The sequence below is a fragment of the Myotis nattereri genome (assembly GCF_964212035.1).
Source record: "Myotis nattereri genome assembly, chromosome: 18".
Taxonomy (NCBI): domain Eukaryota; kingdom Metazoa; phylum Chordata; class Mammalia; order Chiroptera; family Vespertilionidae; genus Myotis; species Myotis nattereri.
Window position 1 is genome coordinate 7,352,956 of NC_138093.1, and position 27,321 is coordinate 7,380,276.

Genomic DNA, 27,321 nt, shown 5'->3' on the forward strand with positions numbered 1-27,321 from the left:
CCCGCGGCGATGCCGTCACTCAGCTTCCTTCCCGGCCTGCCTCGCGCCCGGCCGGGCTGGGCCAGAGCAGCCCAAGATGGCCGACTTCGAGGATCGGGTGTCGGATGAGGAGAAGGTAAGGGGCGCGCCTCTCTCTCTCACCTCCTCCCGCGCCAGGGGTGGGGGGCCCGGCCCGGTCGCCGTGGGAAGCCCGGAAGGGCCCCCCGGGGGAAAGAAGCCGCTCAGCCCTGCAGGCGTCCGCCTCCCGCGCTCGGGACGCTTTCCTCCCGAGGGTCTTCCCCCTGGCGCCCCGTGGCCCCAGTTCCCCATTTCTCAACTCTCTTCCTCCCGGGCCTGCGGCACAGCCCGCTGGCCTTGCTGCCAGAAAAGAGACTTTTCCCTTATGGAGTCGTGGCTGCGGACTCTCCTCTGTCATTGAGAGAGGGGACGATGGTGATGTCGCGACCTGTGAAGCAGCAGTTGTACCGCCTTGAGCTGTTGGGGCTCAGCCCGTTCCCCGCCCCCCCCCTCCCCCCCGTTAGCCAGGATTGAGGCTAGTTTAGGGCGAGTCACTTCCTGGTCTGGTGGCCCCTTCACTTCCCTTCCGCCCTTCCTTCCCCTGGAAGTGATTCTGCTGTCACGACTCCCGGACAGAGCGGTCCCTCCGGGTGCCCGCCTCCCGGGTCCCAGGAGCTGGGCTGTTCGCAGTGACCCCCGTGGGAGCCTCCGGACACGGGGCGCCGGGTGTGAGCGCCGTCTTCCCTGCAGACACTCCCTGGGCCGCCCGGGTCTACCCCGCGCCCCGCGGGACTCCATCCCTCGCGTCTTATAGCCTCTTGATAATAGTTGAAAAATGGTTTTCAGTTTCTTGTTAACCGATTAAGATTCGCCAACGGGTTTTTGTGTGGGTTGTTGTGTTTCTTTTTTAAACTCCAGAAAGGTTTTATAGAGCACGTAAACCTCAGGGTAAGGCGTTCAAGCCTGGGCCAAAGCATCGTGCCTCCTCTGATGCTCCCCTGCGATGTCTGATTACAGTGGAGTTTGTCAGGGTGTCATTTGTGTGCTGCTTCCTTCAAAAGTGTCTTCAATACAAGAGCATATTCTTTGTCAGGTGGAATAACTTTTTTTTTTTTCTTTTTTCTGACAGCTGCACATCTTTCTTAACAGCTTGTCAGGGTTTTCGGTAACTATGAGATTTTAGGGCCTGCGGAAATTAGAATTATTTCATTAGGTGACCAACTTTATATCTTTTTAACAACTTAGTGTGTGTGTGTGTGGGTGGGTGTGTGTGTGTGTATGTGTGTATATATGTGTGATATATATATATATATATATATATATATATATATATATATATTTCAGAGAGGAAAGGAGAGGGAGAGAGAGAGAAACATCAATGATGAGAGACAATCATTGATCGGCTGCCTCCCGCACGCCCCTTCAGCTACAGGCTCTATCCACTGAGCCAAACCCGGTAGGGCAGTTGACTCACTTTAGGACAAGAATTATGTCTTTTGTTTCCTATAGTGATGTGGAAAATGTGCACGCTTGAGTGCTTTGTAAATGTATTTCAGCTCTTCCTCTCTTTTTTTTTTTTTTTTTTTTTTTCAATAAAAAGATTGGGATGGTGAAGGGGACTATTTAGGCTCCAGGAGTCCTCTGTACAGAATGACTTGACACAGTATACCTACATATGGCATGCCATTTTGAAATACTGAGGAATGTGCTAAACACTCACAAGCCATTGAACAGCACTTTAGCGTTAAATTTTCTCGTTCTTGGAAATTCCCATAAACATATAAGTTTGGGGAGGGAGGAAGCATTTTATATGAACTTGTGCTGGAGAGAATACTATAATAAATCCTTTTTCTAAGGCAAACAGTTATGATTCAGATGAACTTAAATTGCAGTGAAAATCATAACAAAATATTTTTTAGTCCAACTGATGAGTCACTTATTTTAAGCAAAAATATTGTTACAACAAAATATCACTAAGTATTTAAATAACAATAAACAGTAAACTTTGAATGAAGTGTATTGTGCCCAAGTAATACTACATTTACCAGTGCTGTCAGGTTTTTGTCTTTGACACTGAGTTAGAATGCCTTTTTTTTTTTAATATATTTTATTGATTTTTTACAGAGAGGAAGGGAGAGAGATAGTTAGAAACATCGATGAGAGAGAAACATCGATTAGCCCCCTCCTGCACATCTCCTACTGGGGATGTGCCCACAACCCAGGTACATGCCCTTGACCGGAATTGAACCCGGGAACCCTCGCTCTACTGAGCCAAACCGGTTTCGGCTAGAATGCCTTTTTAATTAAATTTGGAAAATATATGTGTATTTCAAAATGCAAATAAAAATATCTTTGAATATTGTCAGTGTTTAATAACATTCATAGTATTGATTTTATAATAATAGATCTGACCTCAATAATAGATGAGGTTCCTTTCATCTCCCAGCATACCTGATGTGTTGCTTAATTTTAATAATGACATAGTAAGGAAATCAAAATCCATTTAAAAAGTTGATGAATTTCACGTTCAGTAAACAGTTTTTAAATTAACCACATTGTCTTCATTAGTGTGGATAATAAAGAATAACTGCTATAGTAAGTGTCTCAATAAATCCATATGATTTGAGATTTCTGATATTTTGTTAGATTCTTATTCACAGACAGATGAAATTGATAGTATTTCTCTGTTGTGGATCTATAAGTAAAAACGAAGGGCTTTGGCTTGTAAGATTTCTTCACTTCTCTTCAGCTTCATACCCTACTTGCCCCCTTTTCCAGGCTTCTGCATCCTTTTAACTGAATTCAAGTATTTTTCTAACAAGACTTGTTGATATGAATATCTTAGCATTCAGAAACATAAGTAACTCTTAAATGAGATTCTTATCCTATAAAATTTTCACAACCACAGCACTATTACAAACAAATATTTAAAAAGATTTTTAGCCTTAATTTGGATTGGTTCTTCCTTGAAGGAACTCTAAAGTTTCCATTTTTTCTGTTTTTAACGGAAACCTCAACTGCATTTGATTTGGGGTTGTTTTTTTGTTTTTTAGGGGATATATGTCATGATGCCAGTACAGTTTTTTATTTTTGTTACATTTTCTGAAAGCAGTGAACATAGAAGTGAATTTCATGATGATGGTCTCTGATTTCCTTGCAAGTATTTCTATAAAAGCTAGTAAGATCAACCATTTTCATAACTAGCTGCTGAAGTTTTTATCACTTTATAAAGAGGAAGTTGGGTTTTTTAACTTCTGCATTGTTACCTGAAATGGTCATGATGAGCTGCCTAAATAAAACAGGAAGTAGAAAGTGTAATAACTTGTAGAAATAAGTGCTTTCAGTCTTATCCTCCGTTCCAGTTTCAGAGAATGAGCTCTACGCTTCTAGCTACTAAGACCCTTCCGTTACTTGGTTCCAAGAGCTTAACACGACCAAAATGACAAGATACCGTAGTTAGGAAACTTGAAATACGAGATGAGCAACTTGTTTGGGCTCTTTGCATGTCTGTTTCCTTTATTTCATGATTCAGCATTTTTCTTATCCTCAAGATTTTATTGTCACATAATAAAATAAAATATGAAGTTTAGAACTGGATCAGTGGGCTCTTTTTCTTATCTCCTCCCAGTTCAGAATGCTTGCATCTCTTAATAGCCAGCATTCTCTTAGATGCAGTTGGGCTCAACATATTCAGGCCTCACACAATCTCCTTTGTAGTTTTAGCCTTTTTGCGGGAAACCGGCCGAGTCTGCTCACCATAGCCACTCTGCTTCCTGTCACAACGCCAGTGTCCCTGCACATTCAGGGGATCATTGCCCTTCTCATGCTGTGTTACTTTCTGGTGTTGGTGCTTGCCACACTTCTTACAGAAAGTCCTGTGTGTTTTAAGAACATCCACCGTGTTTGCGAGAGCACTAAGGGCACAGAAAGCTGATTCAGCATCTTAAAAAAAATGCAGAGAGAATTTTAAGGCTGAAAAACAGTGCGACTGGCATATTTTTTCCCTTCAGCCTAACTAGTGGAATATTTGTGTACAACCGCAAAAATACCATAACTGAAAAGTGGATCTGTATGCTTTAAGTTTAGACAGTGATCCCATCTTTAAGGCACTTTTTGAGGAACAGGTTTATCAAAATTATTTAGGAGAGATGTGGAAAATGTTGTATATGAATGACAAAAGGCCCTATTAGATAGAGCTCATAAAACTACTTACACTTTTAAACTGGATTTCCTTGATTTTGGTTACCTCGTTGATTGACCAGATGAGTTATTACCCTTATCAAGTAAACCCTGGAGCTTTTTTGCTGTGGGCTTTTCTAACAAGTCCTCAATTGGTATTAACACTATTCTTTTCTCTTCCCTTTTTCCAGTTAGCTTTGCTGATGAGTATTCATATAATCTGTTATAAAATCCTTGGACAGGAGCATAAATTTTCAGCAAGTACAAAATCAGATGCCCAATCTTTGGTTAAGTATAGGTATATTATAATTTATTTTAGAACATCTAGCAATTTTATTAGGACTAGCCATAATGCGAAGCAAAGTAGTGTAATATATCAGAAAATTCAAACCCTGTTTGTCTGTTTCAGAAGCCATGCTTTTTTCACTACACTTTATTCCATGTAACAGTGATTGAAAAGAAAAACAGAATAGGAGGCCTTCATTTACTGAATTATAAATGAGATACTGTGATGTAGTGGGAAAGAATGATTCTGAGAATCAGGAGATTTGGCCTCTCTCTCCCTGCTGTGCTTTTAGCCACCAGTGTGATTTTGGAAAAAATCACTAACCTCTATAGGTCTCAGTTTTCCTATAAAATTGGGAGATAAGAGGAATTGGATGAAACCAGCCGAACAGAATTTAATGAACTTTTTCAAGCTCTGATTTTAAAAAAATACGTTTTAAAATTGAAACATTAAAATGTTCGAGGAGTTTCTGTCATTATCTGCATTTGCACATTTGCCCTAATAACAAAACGGAATTCCTTGGTAACTGAAACCATGTTTTTATCCAGTGCCTAGCATAGGACCAGGTAGATAGTGTAGGCCCAACTTATCGGTATGAATGAGACCAATTAGTTACACCTTCATTCATTTTAGTATTTCCCCAACTCATGCTCCTTCATCTCTCTCTTCCCTCCACCCCCAACTGTTTCTGATAATCTCTAGATATTTCTTATGTTCAGGTTGTGTCCACACTCTGGGTGCCTCTTTCGGTATTCATTGTCCTTGAGCGTCTGCTGCTATTATTGGTGCCCTGCCTTGTCACTACTGGGAACATTTGACACCCCTCCACCCCCCACCCCCTGGGAGCATTTTTCCTAGTAAATCCTATAAAGCTGCAAAGCATTATGCATACCAAAATGACTATGTGTATATACTTCTAGCCTTGCAAAACCCCAAATAAAAGTATTTCCTTCATCTGCTATAAATCCCCTCCTTTTAGAACCCAGAAAAACACTAGGATCAGATATCATTTGCTCTTTCCTCTCTCCATTGCACAAATCTAAGAGTATAGGTTCTCTCATCTTGAAATAAATAAATATCCTTATATGGATCATCTTCTGAAAATAAGCCTAGATAGGGAAAAGTAGTTGTGATACTGAAGACAATGTGACTGCTTTGGGATTTCTGAACTAGGTGATAATTTTAATATGTACTTACTGTTATTTTCCTTTCTGCCTGCATCAGAACCTCCTGTTAATCTCATCATTTCTGTTCATCCCATTCTTCTCTTTTAATCACACAAGCTCAGAACATTGGCATTATCTTTTTCTTTTTCTTTTTGTTCTTTTTTTATTAAATCTTTATTGTTCAGATTATTACATTTGTTCCTCTTTTTTCCCCCCATACCTCCCCTCCACCCAGTTCCCACCCTACCCTCCGCCCTCACTCCCCACCCACTGTCCTCATACATAAGTGCACGATTTTTGTCCAGTCTCTTCCCGCATCTCCCACACCCCTTTCACCCCCAAGAATAGTCAGTCCATTCCCTTTCTATGTCCCTGATTCTATTATAATCACCAGTTCATTCTGTTCATCAGATTATTTATTCACTTGATTCTTAGATTCACTTGTTGATAGAAGCATATTTGTTGTTCATAATTTGTATCTTTACCTTTTTCTTCTTCCTCCTCTTCTTAAAGGATACCTTTCAGCATTTCATATAATACTGGTTTGGTGGTGATGAACTCCTTTAGCTTTTCCTTATCTGTGAAGCTCTTTATCTGACCTTCAATTCTGAATGATAGCTTTGCTGGATAAAGTAATCCTGGTTGTAGGTTCTTGGCATTCATCACTTTGAATATTTCTTGCCACTCCCTTCTGGCCTGCAAAGTTTCTGTTGAGAAATCAGCTGACAGTCGTATGGGTACTCCCTTGTAGGTAACTGAGTTTCTTTCTCTTGCTGCCTTTAAGATTCTCTCTTTGTCTTTTGCTCTTGGCATTTTAATGATGATGTGTCTTGGTGGGGTTCTCTTTGGATTCCTTTTGTTTGGGGTTCTCTGCGCTTCCTGGACCTGTAAGTCTATTTCTTTCACCAGGCGGGGGAAGTTCTCTGTCATCATTTCTCCAAATAGGTTTTCAATATCTTGTTCTCTCTCATCTTCTGGCACCCCTACAATTCTGATGTTGTTACGCTTGAAGCTGTCCCAGAGGCTCCTTACACTATCTTCGTATTTTCGGATTCTTTTTTCATTTTGCTTTTCCGTTTGGGTGTTCTTTGCTGCTTCGCATTTTAAATCTTTGACTTGATTCTTGCGCTCCTCTGGTCTGCTGTTGGGAGTCTGTATAATATTCTTTATTTCAGTCCGTGTATGCTTAATTTCTAGTTGGTTTTTTATCACAACATTGAGGGTCTCATTAGATTTCTTGTAGATCTCAATAAGTTTATCGGCGGCTTCTAGACAGTTCTTGAGAGACCTTAAAAGTGTGGTTCTGAACTCAATATCCTCCATTGACAATTTTGTCCTGTTTCTTTGTCTCCGCATTTTTTATGCTTTCTTGGTGCACCCCCTAGTGGTCTTTGTGCGCATTCTTGTTGTAGTTAAGCCTTGATTGTTGTAGTTAATTCTGGGGGGATTTGACACCCGGGCCAACTGGCTGTGAGAATCAGCTGTGTCTGCAGTGGGAAAACTTCTGTCCTCTGAGGAGATGCTAATCTAGCCTTTGCCTGAGGCTATCTGGCAAATGGCTCTGCACAGGGCTTGGGCGGGGCAGGTTGCAGGGGATCAAACAGGGTGTCGGAGGGAGCAGTTATGGCTGCTCTCAGTCCCGTCCCCAGAGGCTCTGCCTCTCAGAGTCCCAGCAACCGCTGCAAACCTCGGAGAGAAAGCTGCCCTCGCGCTCCGACCGATGCCAGACAGTCCCGCTTCTCCCGTTTGAGTCTGGGTCCCTAGAGACTTGCCCAGAACTGGAGCTCAGGGCCTGAGCCTCCCTCCCGATTGAAAACGACAACCGTGCCCTCAGCCACCAGCCCACTCTGCGCGCGCACCTCCGCACCTTTGTATTTTCCGCACTGCGCCTCCTCTGAGTCGCGGTATGCTGTTATCTTTCCTTCTAGTTGTAGAATTTCCCCTCAGCCAGCTTTCCTGTGGTTCTGGGTGATGTCCGTTTCGTCTTTTAGTTGTATTTTTGAAGTGGTTGTTCAAGGCAGCAAACTCCGGTGTTTACCTATGCCGCCATCTTGGTTTCTCTTGGCATTATCTTTTTCACTTAGTCTTTCCTCTCATGTTCAATTAGTATTCCAGTACCGTTCATTCTTCTTTTTATTAGATTCTGTTCCTTCATTTTAAAAAAAGTATTTTAGGCATATAGGAACTATAACTACATGCTTCAAATTAAAATGGTAGAAAAAGGCTTAGTAAAAAGTCCCCTCCCACCTGTTTTCCAACCACCCAGTTCCCCTGAGAGGCAACCAATATACCAGTTTCCTTTCTGTCTTTTCAGTTAACAATATATCTGACTTGTCCACATTCCTACTACTATTGTCGGTATTCACATCATCTATACACTGTATTGTGTGTTCACCACCCCAAGTCAAGTCTCCTTCCATCATCATTCCCCCTATGCCTTCCTCTATCTCCCTTCCTCCCCCACCGATTACCACACTGTTGTCAGTGTCCATGAGTTTTTCTCTTTTATGGAAAACTTTTTTTTTTTGACCAGTAAAAAAGTTGCCATTATTTATAATTATTGATGAAGATTGTAATAATGGAGACTATAAGGTGACTAGGACCTAAAGGTTTAAACAAGGGATATATTTGCCCGGGCTGTGCTCAGTGCTTGAGTGTTCAATTCTTGGTCAGGGCATATGCCCGAGTTGCTGGCTCGATCCCCAGTGTGGGGTGTACAGGAGGCAGCTGATCAATAATTCTCTCTTATCATTGATGTTTCTATCTCTCTCCCTCTCCCATCAATCAAAAAAGTGTATTAAAAAAAGTAAACAGCCGAAACCGGTTTGGCTCAGTGGATAAGCGTCGGCCTGCGGACTGAGAGGTCCCAGGTTCGATTCCGGTCAAGGGCATGTGCCTTGGTTGCGGGCACATCTCCGGTGGGAGGTGTGCAGGAGGCAGCTGATCGATGTTTCTCTCTCATCGATGTTTTTAGCTCTCTATCTCTCTCCCTTCCTCTCTGTAAAAAATCAATAAGATATATTTAAAAAAAAAAAAAAGTAAACAAGGGATATCTATTTATATAAAAGGCTAAGTAAATCGACCGTTCGTATTCTGACTGGCTGGCCAGCCGGCACATGTGCCCTGCACTGTCGATTTCAGAATAAACGTTGACTCTTGCATGCGCGATGCATATAAAGCTCTTGCTGGCGCCAATCACACGCAAGTTTTAATTTTATAATACTATATTATATATACTATTTCGACATGTAATTTTTTGCAGTAATGTAATTACTGCATGAATCTTTCTTTTAATTAATCTCCTTTCAATGTGCACAAATCCATGTACCGGGCCACAAGTATTGAAAATGTTATCTGCTAATTCCTTTCCTTTTTATTTGTTACTTTTCATAACTCTCTTTCTGTAAATTTTATTTCTCTAGGTACGCATAGCTGCTAAATTCATCACTCATGCACCCCCAGGGGAATTTAATGAAGTATTCAATGGTGAGTAAAGATTGGTATTTAGTTATTTAAGCCCTCCTTCGCAACATAAGCACTCATTGAGTACTTGTTAACTCTTTTAATCCTTACAGTATACTATAGTTATAGCTAAAGAAATCAATATTCAAAGAGGTTAAAATAATACACTCAGTGTCACCCAGCTATAATACTAGTGTCAGAGCATACTGAGGTCTGAGTCAAAAACATGGTATTAACACGTAAATTGGGATACCTATTTTTATATTTTATATTTTATTTTTACCCTCTCAAGATTCTCATTCATTAGATCTGGGGTGGAATCTGTTATATCATGTTCTCTCAGGTGATTCTGAGTCACAGCCAGTTTGGGGATCACTATTCTAATACATTTACAACCTTCCATATTATTCAGTCTTTTTTTTTTTTTTTTAAATATGTTTTTATTGATTTTAGAGAGAGAGAAAGGGAGAGAGAGAACAGAGAGAAAAACATTGAGTGGTTGCCTCCAGTAAGCACCCCAACCAGGAATCAAACCAGAACATGGGTATGTGCCCTCACCAGGAATGGAATCAGTGATCCTTTGGTGCAAGGAACGATGCTCAAACAACTGAGCCACACCAGCCAGGGCCTATTCACTGTCTTAACACAGCTTACAGCATGAAAAATGTAGATGAGGCATCTTGAACTTCACAATAAAAGCAATCATCATAATCTCAATTTATCTTAAGGGGACCCTTAAGTAAAATCATAATCTTTGTGCATCTTGGTTCAGTTTAGCAAACATTTATTTTGAAATTCTAGTTTTACATGAGAAGGTTACCTATTTAAGAGGGATTGTGTGATATTCATCTATATCTGACCCAGCATCATAGCACAATCATAATCTCCATTGATAAAATTAATGATGTAGAGAAAGAGTAAGTGGGAGAACATATAAACATTTACTATAAGGAGTAAATAATGCAACAGAAAAATCAAGACATTCTGTTATAGACTTATTTGTAGATTTTGAGCACTAACAGCAAAGAGAAACAAATGCAACCTTTCTAGTCTTCCACATTGACTGAATGTAAATTTTCAACAACTGAGCTTTTAGAAAATACTCCTTTGACTTGCCTTTATCTGACTGATTAGTTCAGATAAATTCTTAATAATATTAATGTTCTTCGTAATTCGACGTCCCTTGTTTTATTTTTGAGAACTGAATGTACAGTACCATGAAAATAATTGATACCAAATTGGTGTGACTCAGTTGGGCACCCTCCAGTGCACCAAGAAGTTGCTGGTTCAATTCCCTGTCAGGGCACATGCCTGGATAGCTGATCCATGTTTCTATCTCTCTCCCTCTCCTTTTCCCCTCTCTAAAATCAATAAAAACATATTTTACAACAAAAGAATTGGCAAGCTACCTGTGACCTCAGGACTGGTTTTTATTGGCCTGCTACACATCTGGCCTCTGCCAATCCTTTCTTTCAGAAGCCCCAAGAGTCAATGGCCTTCAGTTTGTAATTAGTGTTGCCCCTTGGAATTAATTCTTGGTAGTTTCTATAACAAAAGAAAAGTGATTAGACTCTTAACACAGCTTTTTTAAAAGATTGTAGGCTCCCACGTGAGATTATTCAAAGAAAGATATGTTTAGCAACTTCACTGCCACTGACTAAATTGTGCCCAGCTTTCTTAGTCTGATGTTACAGATAAACTTGCATTTCTTTTTTTTTTTTTTTACTATGTTTTTATTGATTTTAGAAAAGAAGGAAGAGGGAGAGAGAGAGACATCAATGATGAGAGAATCACTGGTTGGCTGCCTTCTGCACATCCCTTACTGGGGATCAAGCCCTCAACTCGGGCATGTGCCCTTAATCAGAATCGAACTCGGGACCCTTCAGTTCCCAGGCCGATGCTCTATCCATTAAGCCAAACCAGCTAGGGCAAACTTGCAGTTCTTACTCTGATTTTAAAGGATTCTTTAGATACAAAATTAACAGTCCTGCCGAAACCGGTTTGGCTCAGTGAATAGAGCGTCAGCCTGTGGACTGAAGGGTCCCAGGTTCGATTCCGGTCAAGGTCATGTACCTGGGTTGCGGCACATCCCGGTGGGAGATGTGCAGGAGGCAGCTGATCGATGTTTCTCTCTCATCGATGTTTCTAACTCTCTATCTCCCTTCCTCTCTGTAAAAAATCAATAAAATATATTTAAAAAAAAAAATTAACAGTCCTTACTTTAACCTTCTGTAAACCATGTTTTTCATTTGCTAAGAAATTCTTTGAGAATTATATGCAAATCTATGAACATTGGGAGCTATTTGTTTGCATTTTTAGAAACAATATATCCAAAGACTAATCTTTCAAAATCTGATTTTTAAAAAATCAAATTTAGGTCTCTGGCCAGGTAGCTCAGTTTGTTAGAGTGTCATCCCACCAAGGTTGCAGGTTATCTCTGGTCAGGGCACATAGAAGAAGCAACCAATGAATATATAAATAAGTGGAACAACAAATCAATGTTTCTCTCTCCTTCCCTTTCTCTCTCTCTCTCAAATCATAAATTAAAAAAATTTTAATCTAATTTAGAAATCCGCTAAACTCTCAAGTTTGTCTTATTGAACATTGTAATTTTAACATCTCTTTTAACAATTTTTTTTCTCCCTCAGATGTTCGGCTACTGCTTAGTAATGACAATCTCCTCAGGGAAGGGGCAGCACAGTAAGTGTCTTTAAAAATCTGTTTACAGTGTTATTCTAATATTGCATAAACTATGTTAATAGTAAACGGACACCCTGAAAACTTAGCTTAAAGTACTTCAAAATGAAGCAGTTTATTTTAGCAGTTTTAGTTGTTTTATTCTTAGAGAAAACATGTTCCACCAAAATGTTTACTTTCTTAAAGCTTATATTATTTTGCTTATTATATTATTTTACTTATTAGATATTTATTTTGGTATGATTTTCCCCCATTACAGCAGCGTTAAATGTTGGCTCTTGGGTTTTCTCCTATAGTTGTTTTAGCTCCTGTTGAATTTTTTAAAAAGTTGTAGAAAGATTAGGCTGCAGTTGAAGAATAAAAATGTTTTTCAAATTGCCAAAGAATAGCAGATATTCATAAAGTGAATTTATGGTAAGAATTAACAGTAGAGCCCAGATGATGTGGCTCAGTGGTTGAGTGTCAGTCAACCCATGAACCACAGGGTTGCGATTCGATGCCCAGTCAGGGCACATGCCTTCGTTGCAGGCTCATTCCCCAGTAGGGGGCATGCAGGAGGCGGCCGATCAATGATTCTCTCTCATCATTGATGTTTCTATCTCTCTCTTCTCTCTGAAATCAATAAAAAATAAATAAAAGAATTAATCATAGAATAATAGCACAGTTATTCTACCCAGTCATTGACTTCTTATCACTTGTCAGGCTAATCTTTATAAAAAAGCATTTTCATTTTGTCTTTGTTTTAAAAAAAGTTACAGTGGTAGCCTTAGGTGGTTTGGCGCAGTGGATAGAGCATCAGCCTACAGACTGAAGGGTCCCAGGTTCAAGTTCAGTCAAGGGCGCATGCCCTGGTTGCCGGCTGGACCCCCAGAAGGGAGCGTGCAGGAAGCATCCGATCAAAGAGTTTCTCTCATCATTGATGTTTCTATCTCTCTCTCCCTCTTCCTTCCTCTCTGAAATCAATAAAAATATATGTTTTTTAAAAATGTTATCGTGGTATAGGTTTGCTTGTTTTGTTTTTGTTGTGTCTTCAGTTCTAAACACTGTCTAGCTTTCAAGGCCCCTGGTTATCTCCTTTACTCTTCAGTATATTTTATTTAATTTACTCTCTATCCAACTGGCCCAGAGTTCCTTTGTAAAGAGGAAAACATAATTGGATATGTCTGGGAAAGGGTGAGGTGGGGAGATGGGATAAGGACTTTGATGCAGAACATCAAATAATTATGAATGCATTTGGTATGAAATATAATTGGTTTAGATATTAGCTATAGAAAGCTGTTAAGCTGCTGCCTGGGAAACAGTCATCTTCTGCCCTGTCCATACTGCTTTTTGGAACTCATTTTGGGACCAGATTCTACAAACCTAAAATTTGCACACCATCACTATAATTATCATTATGAAAGATACCCTAATTTTATACATTGATTTAGACACACACTAAAGAGACATTCTAATTTCCCTTAAGTGCATAGATTCTGCCATAGAAAAAAAACATTAATGGCTGGCTAGTTCAACCTGTTTACCCTGTGCCCTTTCATTGAAAAAATCTCATCTATGTTTTGTCAACATTTGGTTATTCCATCTGAATGCTTCTAATAGTGAATTAGCTATTTCACAAGGCAAGTTCTTCAGTCTTCCTGCCTTATTGGTCTTAGTTTTATCCTTGAGAGTTACCCAAACTTAAATCTTCTCTGTACTTGGTAAGGGGGATTGGGAGTGGGATGTCAAGATCCAAGGGTGAGTACATCCTAAGACTGTTGTCCATTTCCAGTTAGGAGTGACAGTAGAATTTGGTGTGAGTTCCGATGCTTCAATAGTTTTAATTACACTGACAATAAAGCTTTGTATTTATTAATATTCTGGTTCTTATGGACTCTAGATTCTTGGAAAACCTCTTCCTAAAGAGAATGTCTTATGCTCAAATATTTGATTTTCCATACAAATGAAGTGTTCAGTTTTATTTCCAATAATGAGGTACTTTGGTCCCTTGGTCCTAGTCCTCATAGGTAGCACTCAGTAAGTGTTGTCCCAGTAATTATCATCCTCATCATTGCCTTCTATGTAAAATGAAGAAGGCTTATTAAACAACCTAGGAGTTACCCTCTTTCCTGGATTTCCACCAGAATCATTCTCTGATAGTTCCGAACACTTCTGCACTAAGTAGGGTTTTGTAGACCATGTTAAAGAGGAGGTTTTATTCTGAGAGAGATGGGAAATTATTAGTGTTTTAAGCAGAGAATAACATGATGACTCTTACATTTTAGGATAATCACTGGCTGCTATGTAGGGGTGGGCAAAGATTGAAGTAAAATGAGTGCTTTGAAGACCGAGTGGTTCAGAGATAAATGGTGGTGGTTTGGACTAGAGAAGCAATTTTTAACCAGTGTGCTACAAGAATTTTTAAAACATTCAACTCGTGACCATTTATTAGGGGGCACTGACTTCTTTTCCCTTAGATTGTCAACTTTTAATAAATGACAGTAGCCTACACAACAATAGCTATTTGGTGTGAATACCCTGTCTTGAACCATAAATATATAGGTCATATAATGTAGTTGCATCTTATTGGTCACCTTGCATAATAAGGTTGTAACTGATTAGTTAATTCTTGGTACCAGAAATCCTTATATACAAATACAGGCACCTAATTTTTTAAAAGTCACTTTGGAGCAAAAAAAGGTAGGTAATTAGTGTGTGTGTGAATCAAAATTATACTTAGAGTGACAGTGGTAGAATTGGTGGGCAGGAGTAAGACTTAATATGTACTCAAGGTAGAACTACTAGATTTACTGATGGGTTAGATGTGAAGTATGAGAGAAAGAAGAATCAAGGATGATCTGATGGTAACAGATTTTAGTGTTGATATTTGTAATCTACAGTCTAGGACATACCCTAGAATGAAGTACTTATTTATTCCCTATTCTTAAGCTTTTTTTTAAAAAAATAATAAATATGAACACTTAATTTATATTTCATACTAAAGAGCCAGTGTATTTAGGACTTATTTTGCTACATGGCGATATGGTATTATAAGGAAATGATTCATTAAAAGACACAACAATAGCTTAGGATTAGAAGATTGATGATTAGCCTTAAATATTTGATGTTCAAATATTTGTTACTTTGGTTTCTCTTGAAAAGTCTAGGAAAGATTCTATGCTTTGCTTAAAAGGAGTGATCTGGCAGATGTTTTAGCGGGTTAAAATTGGGCTGGAGAGATGTTTAATTCTTCTCTTGGCAAGTGAATTGTGTGAGAGGACTGATACTTCATAAGCATATAAGTGTATTATTTTTTTTATACTGAAGTTTATTTCCATCTTTCTTTTGCCTTATCTTTTACTTTAGCTTACTTTGTAAGATGTACTAGGAAGCAATTGAAAATGCAGATTTAAGCAAAAGATGAAAACATGAATAATAAAAAATATGAAAAAGAAAAAAAGAAAATGCAAAGTTTTATAAATCTAGCACTGAAGAAATAAACAATATGAGGCATGTACTATGAATCTTTATTCTATCCCTTTTTTTCTTTTTTTCTTTTTTTATAACCTCTACTCAGCCTTAGGTTCTCCTCTGAGACTTGACTGATGCTCAGCTCTCACCTCACTCTCCCCATGTCAGATACATTCCAGTACATTTAATTTTTTGGTATTTTTTAAAAATATTTTTATTGATTTTTAGAGGAAGGGAGAGAGAGAAAAACATCCATGTAAGAGTGGAGCATCGTCTGCCTCCTGCACACCCTCTGTTGGGGATTGAGCCTGAAACCTGGGCATGTACCCTGACGGAATCAAACCGGCCACCTTTCGATGCACAGGAGGATGCCCAACCAACTGAGCCACACTGGCCAGGGTGCCTTCCAGAACATTTATTTAATTATGATCTCTCCTACGTCAGAGCCCAGAACAAAGAAAACAAGATTTCCAAAATAGTGCCTCAATTGAAGATACTTTTTGAATTACTGAAAGCTCCTATCTAAATGATTAAACTGTTGGTAATTCACTCTAATCAGATAGCTTAAAATTTAGGAACCATCCAAATGTGAGCTGTGTTGGAGTTTAGGAGTGGAGAGGAGAAGGGAATTTCAGAGCTTAGTGCACTTCTGCGATGCTGTGGAGAGGAGTTCCTGCGGAAAGCTGGAAGACATTACAGTATCACCAGTTGCCTAGAGATAAAGGGAAAAAGACCAGGGAGTGTTTCACCTTCTCTTTTGCTATTATGTGAAGTACGTTTTGTGTTTATATATAATTCTTTCTTTTTTATTTTATTTTTCACTTTTGAAAAACAGTGCATTTGCCCAGTATAACATGGATCAGTTCACACCTGTGAAGATAGAAGGATATGAAGATCAGGTAAAAATTATTTCTATTTCATAGGCTATGCCTGAAAGATAATAGAAATCCTATAAACCAAAGTAGATATAAAAATGGCTAATTTTGTCAACATTTCCATATAAGTAATCACCAACTTAAAAATGTAGTCAAAAGAAGATCAGATTCTTAGCCATAACAGAAAAAAAAAAAGATATTACTTGGACAATTAAAGAAAGATGTATGGTTTATTAGATATCACAGCATATAACAAAGAATCAACCACAGTGGGTCAACTAAATGGAGATCTTATTTTTGTTACGTAGGAGTTCGGAGGTAATAGGGCTGATATGGCAGCCCTGTGGTGTCATCAGAAACCAAAATTGCTTCTAGCTCTATTCTGCCATTCTTGGGTATGGTTTTCATTATGCTCTCAAGATAGCTGCTCCATTTCTGGGCAGTGAATCTGTGTTCCAGGAAGGAAAGAGGAGTTAGGTTTGAAAGGTGCTATTGGTCATTCCAGAAGCCCCTTCCAATCGTATGTTTTTGCCAGAATGCATATCATTCCTAGCTGGGAATTGTCATTTTTTAATTGAATACATTACCTTCTTGAAAACCTTTGAGGCTCTGTTAAGGAAAAAGGAGAAAGTGGATATTAGATAGGAAACTAATGAGAGTCTTCTGCCACACAGTTCATATAAACTCACACATTTTGATCAGAAAAATAAATGGAAAACAATAGATTTAAGTGTCATGTTTCTGGATAAGAAATATAAATAATATGGGAAGCTTATCTGAGTAGAAATATCCTATATAATAAAAGGCTAGTATGCAAATCAACCGAACAGTGGAACGACTAGTAGCTATGAGACACACTGACCACCAAGGGGCAGACACTCAATGCAGGAGCTTCCCCCCTGGTGGTCAGTGCTCCAGAAGCCAGGCTCACAGCTGGCGAGTGCAATAGCAGTGGCGGGACCCTCTCCCGCCTCCACGGCAGCATTAAGATTGTCCGACAGCTTAGGGCTGCTCCCCTCTAAGCCGTCAGTCAGACATCTCCCAAGGGCTCCCAGACTGCGAGAGGGTGCAGGCTGGGCTGAGGGAACCCCCCCAAGTGCACGAATGTCATGCACCAGGCCTATAGAAAATGATATGAGAACATTTGTTTTTCAAATAGATTTTATACAATTCTTGTGAAAATTATTATTGACCATACAGCAGTATTCTGATCAAGAACAACAGTGAAGGGAGACTGCTAGCAAACATAAAGAAATCTTATGTTTCTTTATATATGGGTGGAGAAATCTTAAACCTAAGTATCATAAACAGAAGGAAAAGAAAACAGTTCCTAAAATGTATAAGATTAATCTAACTGATTTTCAGTGCCAACTATATATCTTGATTATTTCTTGTGTTTAAAATTTATCTGTTTTTTTGAAAGAAAAAAAATGTAACGGCAAGCCCATCCCTCTGGGTATCTCTTAGTGTTTCATGCCAGAGCAAACTGACCTTGAACCATTGCCTGGCCCCTACTCCTGGGCTGTAGTAGGAAATGGAAAGTGAATCATAACTTGAGTAATAACGAAACATTAGAAAAATTTGTAAAAGAAAGTGGCTTCTGCATAATAAGTTTTACAAATAATATTTTAAAACGAGGTAATCTGCACTTTAAACATCTGTAATGATAAAAGCGTAATATGTAAATTAGACCAGACAGCCGAACGACCTTCCGGACAACCTTCCAGACGAAGCCAGGGCTGCGAGGGCTGAGCTCCTTGAACAAATTTTGTGCATCGGGCCTCTAGTAACAGATAAAAAGATTATTCAGATATCTAAGGATGATGTCAAGAGTTCATTGAATAAATAAGGAACAGACATGAACCAACTGCACCCAGTAGGGGAATATAAAGCAAACTTGGGAGAGTGTTAGATTGCCTAGTAATAGAAATTAAAGAAGTGCAGATTAAAATTTTAATGTGATATATTTACCTTTTAGTTACAAAAGTTGCAACATTAAGAAGAAGCTTTATGAGGGTTAGACTAAAGAATAAAATTGTTTGATGGAAATATTGGTAAGGAAGAAATCTGACTAAATGAAAAGTTAACTGTCTTCTTCAGAAATTTTATTTGCTTTGTAAAATGTGTCAACAACTGTCTTTTTTTTTACAAAAGTTACTCATGATTGTAATTATTCTTTGGAAGGTCTTAATTACAGAACACGGTGACTTGGGTAACAGCAGATTTTTAGATCCCAGAAACAAAATTTCCTTTAAGTTTGATCACTTACGGAAAGAAGCAAGTGACCCCCAGCCAGAGGAAGTAGATGGAGGTCTGAAATCTTGGAGAGAATCCTGTGACAGCGCTTTAAGGGCCTATGTGAAAGACCATTATTCCAGTGGCTTCTGTACTGTTAAGTATCTGCCTGTTTCGTTATGAGAGTATTTAATTGCTGTCCTTTACCCATTCTTGGAGGGCGCTGGCCAGCCAAACATCACTTCTTTCTTCTTAGGTACAGTCTCCTGCATTTTATTCCCTGAATAATGTTTGAAAGGGGTATGAATGGAAAATTTTATATGGAAAATTATTTTCTTAAATCCCAATTGCATAAAAATTTTAAATCTCAGTCAATGTATCCTATTTCAAATTTTGTCAGAAATTACCTCACTCCCACCAAGAAAAAAGGCCCTAGCTGGTTTGGCTCAGTGGATAGAGCCTGCAAACTGAAGGGTCCCTGGTTGCAGGCTTGATCCCTAGTAGGGGGCATGCAGGAGGCAGCCAATCAGTGATTCTCTCTCATCGATGTTTCTCTCTCTCTCCCTCTTCCCCTCTCCCTTCCTATCTGAAATCAATTAAAAAAAATTTTAAGTCATCAAAGGTGTTTAGCTTAGACTTGTTTCTAACTATGAGCTAGACAACTTCTCTCTAAATTTCCCAATTTGTTAATGGTACCACCCACCATCTTTCTAGTTACCCAAGCATGCAAGTACTTACTTGCTTTTGCCCTCACTTGCAGTATATTGCTAGACCTTTGATTGTGCTTCTGCATCTTGCTGTCCATTGATACTACTCGAACTTACTGCCTAGATTAATTCCGTGGCCTCCTGATTAATATTGGTTATTTAGTTCTGGAGGCGATAATAACAAACAAAGATATAACAAACCCTAGTTTCTTACCTGAACATTACTCATCTTTTATTCCCAGTCTCTACTTAGGAGACCATCATCTGTCTCACAAGGTCCAGCCTAACTGGCCCCCCTGTATCTGAAACCAGTATTTCTCTCTGTGTTCCTGCACCTCTGTCTCATCTAGAACTTAATATGTTCTGCTTAGTGTTCATATCCCATGAATTCTTTTGAATTTTCAGCTCATCCTCTCTGATTCTTTATCTCCCCAAAAGATTTAGCGATTTAGCACACTGCTTTTATACAGCATTTGTTGTTTAGATCAAATGTGTTTTCAGAGTCTAACTTTTTTTTTTTTTAACAATAGGTTTATGCAAAAACTATAGATGGGCAACAGACCATTATTGCGTGTATTGAAAGCCACCAGTTTCAGCCTAAAAATTTCTGGTAAGAAAGTAGATGTTCTATTTGTATCTCATTTATATTGGAAAGGAACCAAACCAGATTAATGAAGTGCCCAGTTACAAGTCTGAGTTTGCCCTGGCTGGGAAGATCAGTTGATTGAGCATTGTCCCAACATGCTAAGGTTTCAGGTTCGATCCTTGGTCAGGGCACATATAAGAATCAACCAGTGAATGCATAAGTTAAATAACAAGTTGATGTTTCCCTTTCTCTCTCTCTAAAAAATAAAATAAAAAATAAAAAAATAAAGAAGTCTGAGTTTTACTTGGATTTGGTTAACAATACTTTGGTTAATTGCATAACACAGCAGCTCATCCATCTGTGGAAGAGGCACTCATGAACAGATTAGCATGGTTTTTTACTCCAATATAAAAAATGAAAGTAAAAATAACTTTGAAAAGGCTTATGATTAGGCCACTTGTATGCAAACATATTTGATTTGTTAAACTAGAAATGATTTGTTTCCTTTTTTCTCTTTCCCAAATTATCTGCCTCAGTGAGAAATGACCTTTTATGTACGCTTATTGCTAATTCTATAGTGATGTGTGTGTGTGTCTTTTAATAGGAATGGTCGTTGGAGATCAGAATGGAAGTTCACCATCACACCACCTACAGCCCAGGTGGTTGGAGTACTTAAGATTCAGGTGAGATTCCCAACATGTTAATAGGCCACATATTAAAATGTCACATCTTCCACAGAAACATTCAAGTTGGAATTTGTTCTGTTATGAAAAATAAGAAACAACTATATGTAGCTGCAAAGGGAGACCAATGGTAGTGAATAGAAATAGAAGCTTCCTTCCTGGGGAAGTAAACAGAGAGCTACTTTAGCTTGATAAAGGATAGTCATGTGGAATGTACTGCTTGCTTGTTATTTTCTTCTTTCAAAGATAATCTAAGACCTTCCCAGAAATTATCAAAAAATAGTTCTAGGAAATAGAAAAATAAGTAATTATTAAGAAATGACTATATAGCAGCTACTGTAACTTACGGTCTTTAATGTATATTGTCTCATTTAAGTATTTACATATACATAAAACTTAGCTCTTCGGTTTGAAGAAAGCTAAATGAATGGGTTATTTTGTTTTGTTTATTTTACAATAGTGACAAGATTTTAAAATCAAGTAAATAAAACAGGAATTTTTATAAAGATTGCATGAGAAAATATAGGGACTAAGTAAAATGTATTGCATAATGCCTAACACATAGTAATGACTTAATAAATAATGCTAAGGTACTGCAGATTATTGCTCCTTTCTTTTCCTTTTCTGCTTTATCTCTGAAAACATTTCCTTTTATTCAATTATCTCCTGATAGTGTGGACTAGATAAAGGAAACAGGCATTACCTGGACTATTGTTCTGGAATTATGCCCCCAATTTTAGTTCCCTTCCCTTTATTTTGTTCATAACACAAGTATAATCTTTCTAAAACAATCCCTTTCCCTGGGTCCCCATCACTCATAATAGGAGAAAGTCTGAATTCTTAACATGGTTTCTAAGGCTGTTTGCTCTTCACAGTCTATCTCCAGCTTACTTCGTAGCAATGTCTCACAATGCCACACTCCCCTCCTCCACACATCCTTATCTGCAGTCAGTTCTTTGTTCTTCCCTCAAGGAAACCAGTTGTGCTCCATTCTCTTGTCCTTTTTTATCCCCTTGCTAGATACCCTTCTCTACCTTGTCCACTTAGATGACAACTCCTGTTTCCAAGACCCTGTGCAAATGCACTTAACAAAGGAAATTCTCATCTTATTCTGTATGACCAGTTTATAGCCATGTTAAGATGACTGAACCTATCTTGTAAGTTGCCAAGATTTCCTGAGCCTTATGTCATTGATTGATTAGTCTGTCTCTTGTGTATTCCTCTTTTTTTGCTAATTGTTTTCATAATTACAGCACCCACTTTACCTTATATCCTTACAACTGCTTTTGTCTTTCTTATTTTTGTAGCTTAATTTACCAGTATTTGTTTTTCAATCCTATCTTTACCCCTCAAACTTTTCCTGCACTTGGTCAAATCTGCTTATCAATATTGATGATACTGTATATGGAAAGATGCATAAGGAATTAGAGTCCATTAAAATTCCTTGGTTTTCACAGAGAAAAACTAATGTTTAATGATTTTATTTTAATACTGTTAAGCATGGAATCATTCAAGTTCTTTGCATCACAATGCCTAGTGTGGTGCCTGAGATGCATTAAAACATAATAAATGTTTGTTGAACTTAATAATCAGTTTTCCCTGCAAAGGAAAGAGAGAATTCTTAGAGTGTTCTGTGCATTTTAACCACCATAGTAAATTACCATTGGTAATAATAATTATTCATTCAGAGTTGGTAAGATTGGGAACGGCTTAAGACATGGATATGTGCCCTAAGCAACAGGTTTCTATATGAACTACACATAAACTTGCTCACAACATTGTTTCACACAGGTACACTATTATGAAGATGGCAATGTTCAGTTGGTTAGTCATAAAGATGTACAGGATTCAGTAACTGTTTCGGTGAGTGTGAAGAATTTAATGTCTGTCTCATTTGTGTCTTGTTTCTCTTTTAAAAATTAGTGTTGATCCTGAGGGCTGATTCTGCTGTTAGAAATTCAGTTTGTTTTCAGTGCTTTGATTTTGCCAGCTTATAAGAGTATATAACCAACCAACTATATTAGTTCAAAGTCTTTGACTCAGAATAGTGGCCTTAGAGAATTGAGACTTCGTCTTTCTCTTTCTCAGTTGTGAGATTTGCTCAAGGACAGCAATATCTTCAGTCAGTAACAACCAGGAGGAAAAAAAGATTGCCAAACTAAATCCTATTGGGCTGCATTCATATCTTTAGAGAAACAACATTTTTAGGAATATTCCATCAAAAAGTATTCTGTGTTCTGTACCTGGAAAGAAGGGATATTCTTTCTCACTACTTCTTTATATTCCTAAAAGTTACTGAGCACTCTCATGTAGCTTTTGTTTATGTGTTTTATATCTATCAGTATTTACCTTATTAGAAATAAAAAAACTGTATGGTGCCAGATGAATACTAGAATTATTGGGATGATCACTTTGTAAGGCATATAAATGTCCAATCACTATGTTGTGCACCTGAAACTAATATAATATTGTGTCAACTGTAATTGAAAATATTTTTAAAGAAAAAAATTTCAAATGCAAAAAAAAAAGTTAAAACTGAGAAATATTAAAGTTTTATTAATTAAAAATTGCAGTAACAAGCCCATTAGTTTTTAACCTAAATAACATTTTCGTGGAAAACAACTATGTTTTTCAAACCAAAAATAATTAATGAAAAAAATGACATTTTCACAAATCATTCAATGTCTGGCTTACTAAAAACTAAATCCTCATGTGCTTCACACATGCCATTGGCCTCAGAGTGATCAGATCATCACACACATGTAGCGTCTATGAAACTATACTGAATATACATGAGAGTAAGAGTAAAAAAGGCAAGTAGCTTTCTCTTAGTATTATTATAAAACTAGAGGCCCAGTGAACAAAATTCATGCACTGGTAGGGTCCCTAGCAGCTGCCAGCTGCTGGCCGGGTACTCCTTTCCCCCAGCCGCCTGCCCCTACCCCCCACCCTTGCTGCTGGTCGCTGGTTGCCCTGCGATTCATATCTGCGGGGCATCGGGTCCCCACTCAGCTCCCTCAGCACCTGGGAGCCCGGTGTCAGTGGGATGATCAAATCAGCAGGATGATGGGCCCTGCCTGGCGACCAGTGGCTTGCACCAGCCTTGGCTTGACATTGCCCACTCACCCACTCCACTATCCCGCCCCAGTCCTGCTCTCATTGGGGCCCATCGGGGCCTGCAGCGCTTCCACTGCCACCCGCTGCCAGTGCCACGTCGCCAATGCCCGCTATGTTCTGTGCCGCTCCCTGGTGGTCAGTGCACTTACAGCAGTCAAACTCCCGGCAGAACTCCTGGCTGAGGGGACAATTTGCATATGACACTTTTATTATATAGGATTGAAAATAGTTTTGACTATTTGAAAGAATCTCGGGACTGCTGCTCTGCATTAAATCTTACCCTCCTGCCTTTAATTCTGTTGTACTTAATGGTGAAAGGAAGAGAGATTCAGTTCATTTTATACCTGAATCGTGTAAAGCAAAATGTGATCGGTTGGGTTAGCATCATAAATAGTAAATAGAGGAATATATGAGCTTAACTTATATGACCAATATATCTGAGGGCATTGTTAATATCATCTTAAAGCAGAAATATTTTCAAGGCATAAAAATCTACAGATACCATCCTAACCGGTTTGGCTCAGTAGAGAGAGAGTTGGCTCTTGACTTGAAGGTTCTCAGGTTTGATTCCGGTCAAGGGCACATACCTAGGTTGCAGGCTTGATCCCCAACCCCAGTCAGTACACATGCAGGAGGCAACCAATTGGTCTCTCTCTCTCTCTCTCTTTCTTATCCCCTCCTTTCTACTCTCTAAAAATCAGTGGAAAAAATATCCTCGGGTGAGGATTAACAAAAATGAAAAACTATGAAGACATCATGATGGTGCCTTATGGGCATACTGTGATAGATTGGAAAGAGCATGGCCTTTTTTGGGCAAAGACCTGGATTCAGATCCCATCATTATTCAAAAGCTGTATGATTTTGGTCAGGTCACTTAAGAGGATTCTGTTTTCTGCAAAATGGAAGTGATGATAACAGATCTTCACAGGGTTGTTGAAGAGAATCAAAGAAGATAATGTGCATGGGAACACTTGATAAACTATAAATTGTGCAAATGTTAGTTAAGATAGACTTCTCGCTATCTCTTTATTCACTGCTTTCACATTTTTAAAAATTCATATTTTTCTTTCCTCCTCTCTTCACTAGAGTGAAGCACAAACTGCCAAGGAGTTTATTAAAATCATAGAACATGCAGAAAATGAGTATCAGGTAAGAAGATTTAGAACTAACTTTTCTAGACGTACTACCTTCTTATTTTGCTGTTAGCATATTTTGTTAGACTTCTCTTTGTCCTTGTAACATAAAAATGTGTTGTTCGGTGTTACTAAGTGTGGAGAATTTGCAGGCCTTACAACTTGGCATTGTACTTACAATCAAGGTTTTGATATGGAAAGGGACTGTAGCCCTAGTTTAATAAATAATATAGGTGGGCTTCTTAATGCACTTCAGAGATTGGAGAGGAGTTCAGTAGAAATAATATGTCCTGTCTGTTCTTCCTAGGAGATTCAAGAATGTCCTTGACCTCATTTACTTTACTTTCTGTTCAAGTAACTTGGCTTTAATTATCCATTGCAGACGGCAATTAGTGAAAACTATCAAACAATGTCAGACACCACATTCAAGGCCTTGCGCCGGCAGCTTCCAGTTACCCGCACCAAAATCGACTGGAACAAGATACTCAGCTACAAGATTGGCAAAGAAATGCAGAATGCTTAAAGGCTTAATCTAAGATTCTTCAGTACATGGAAAGAAAGGTTTCAATGTATGGTCATATGATAAATAAGTGATTTATAAACAAGAGTGATATTTTGCTAGGGCTTTCAAAGTTAACAGGTTTTCTAGCCTCATGGAATACTGTTGAACCTATAGCATTGTCTTGATACTTTTATGTTCTCTGACTTGTAATCTTCTGTTTTCACTATATCTACTTGTAAATTTTTTTTTTTAATTCTGCCACATTTAATGATGGAGAGAAAGGTCTATCCTGGAGTCATTTTACTGTTTAGAAAATTTTCCTAGTCATAAAGCCCTGTTTCTGATATAGACAGGTAATGTGTTCTCTGCTTTTCTACCCCTGTCCTTCAAAGCACACCTGGTACTTCCATGGTTTATACTGATCATCAACAGCTAAAGAGGCTGTGCTACCAACTGTAGGCGAATGGAAGACACATCCATCCTCTCCCTCAACTGCCTTGATCATCTCTTAGCGCATTGTGTAACTATAATTTTCAAAAGTTTGGATTGGGGCTTTTCATGTCCTTTTGTTGGGCACAGGAAGTTTTCTGGAAATTCCATTATAGCCAGCTTCTCCCGGGAAGTTGTTTTTAAATCCAAAGACTTGAACCACATTCCCTGCACATGAACGTGCTTGCTTTTTTCCCTTCCTTATTGTCTCCTTCCCATCTAGTACCATTGTAGTTGTAGATATCTGCATTTTTAGCAGAGTTTTACCCATTATTGTTTTTTTAATATTCCAGAACTGCTGACATACGAGGGATGTAGTAGAGTATCAGAGTTGAAAAATGAAGATGAAGAAATAATAGGTATCTGTGCTTTAATACATGTGGCAGGATTGTACTATAGGCAAACAAATCAAACAGCTCTGTAAATCACAAACAAAACCTAAAAATGAACCAAAGTGAAAAGGATAACTTCCCAGCAGTATCTTTCTATTGTAGCCTGTTATTTAAGGGAATACTAGTGATTTGTTCTAAATAGGATGTAAAATTTGTTCTACATGACTTTTCCTCAGTCCTGCCTGCCAAGAACTTAAATGTAACTGTGATATAGCAACCCTTCTAGGTTTATTGGCAGGTATATGTGTGATCTCAGAATACACAGGTGACATAGATATGATATGACAACTGAAACGGTGGACTCATTTACATTGTTTACACTTCTATGACCAGGCCTTAAGGGAAGGTCAGTTTTTTAAAAACCAAGTAGTGTCTTCCTACCTATCTGCATATACATGTCAAAAAAGAAGGGTGTTTGTGCTTCAGCTTTGTTTTTGCTCAGTAATACAGTCAAGCAAGAATTTGTTTCCAAGTGACCTATTGAGCTGTGTAAGCATATTTGTTTATTTCAAATAAAATATATTTGTATTATTTGTCATTCATACTATCCATCCATACCACACCATCCTCTGTATCAGATAGTCCAATAGAAATATACCTGTTTTGTTCTTAAATGGTCTAAGTCTCCTTTTTGACCGTCCCTTCAGCCTTAGTTCTCAGGGTAACATGTGGAAGTGTATTTGAAGAAAGCGTTCAAGGGTCTGAAATTGGTTCCGACCTTCAACTATTCTAGTTATAGTGAATAGACAAAGACTTGCAAAGAATAGGTGTGTGTTTGGAGCAATGTCTCTATGGATCATACTGCTCTTCTCTCAGAGACTACCAGTGGTTCAAAGGTTTTGTTTTGGATTTTCAATTTCTGTCAAATAGGAAAATCTAGTTGTGTTCTACCTATCACACAGGAAGTAGGGCTCCAGTATGGTTGTAGTCACATTAAACAGGACATAGAAATGAAAGAATCCCTGTGCCTCTAACTTAGGTAATATTTTCACTTTGACTTAACTTGAAGTACTGCTTTTCTTCCATACAAGTGTCACTTAGCTACAGGTATGTGGGAAAGGCTTTTATCCTGGTCTCCAATAGAGAACAGAGGAGCTTCAGTACTTCACCCGCCACCTGAGGCCAGTTCAAATCCTCCTCCACCCCGCCCCCCGCCCTTTTTGAGGGGCATTTAACTGTACTACACTCTGTACTCATAGTGCAAACAGATTCAAACATTCTGGCCTTTGCCTTTAACTTATTAACTTAGCCATGGGTTTCCTTAGCCTCTATAGACTTTTTTAAGAACTTAATCTCTTGCCCTAACTGGTTTGGCTCAGTGGATAGAGTGTCGGCCTGGGACTGAAGGGTCCCAGGTTCGATTCC

At 38.5% G+C, this 27,321-nt stretch overlaps 1 protein-coding gene across 1 annotated transcript; it reads left to right on the forward strand.

Moving 5' to 3' along the window:
- The first annotated feature begins 58 nt into the window (after positions 1-58).
- On the forward strand, positions 59-26,494 carry CAPZA1 (capping actin protein of muscle Z-line subunit alpha 1). Its single transcript, XM_081111775.1, has 10 exons — positions 59-115; positions 9,051-9,114; positions 11,739-11,790; positions 16,073-16,136; positions 18,297-18,503; positions 19,585-19,664; positions 20,245-20,323; positions 22,115-22,186; positions 24,527-24,589; positions 24,956-26,494. Exons 1-10 carry the CDS (start codon positions 77-79, stop codon positions 25,094-25,096), a joined length of 861 nt encoding a protein of 286 aa, XP_080967901.1. The 5' UTR covers positions 59-76; the 3' UTR covers positions 25,097-26,494.
- The last annotated feature ends 827 nt before the right edge of the window (positions 26,495-27,321 follow it).

Excerpts from the sequence above, each read along its gene's own strand:
- CAPZA1 (XM_081111775.1), top strand. The coding sequence starts at position 77 with ATGGCCGACTTCGAGGATCGGGTGTCGGATGAGGAGAAG. Across the intron at positions 9,115-11,738 it reads ATTTAATGAAGTATTCAATG|ATGTTCGGCTACTGCTTAGT; the intron begins GTGAGTAAAGAT and ends TTTCTCCCTCAG. Across the intron at positions 19,665-20,244 it reads TTTCAGCCTAAAAATTTCTG|GAATGGTCGTTGGAGATCAG; the intron begins GTAAGAAAGTAG and ends GTCTTTTAATAG.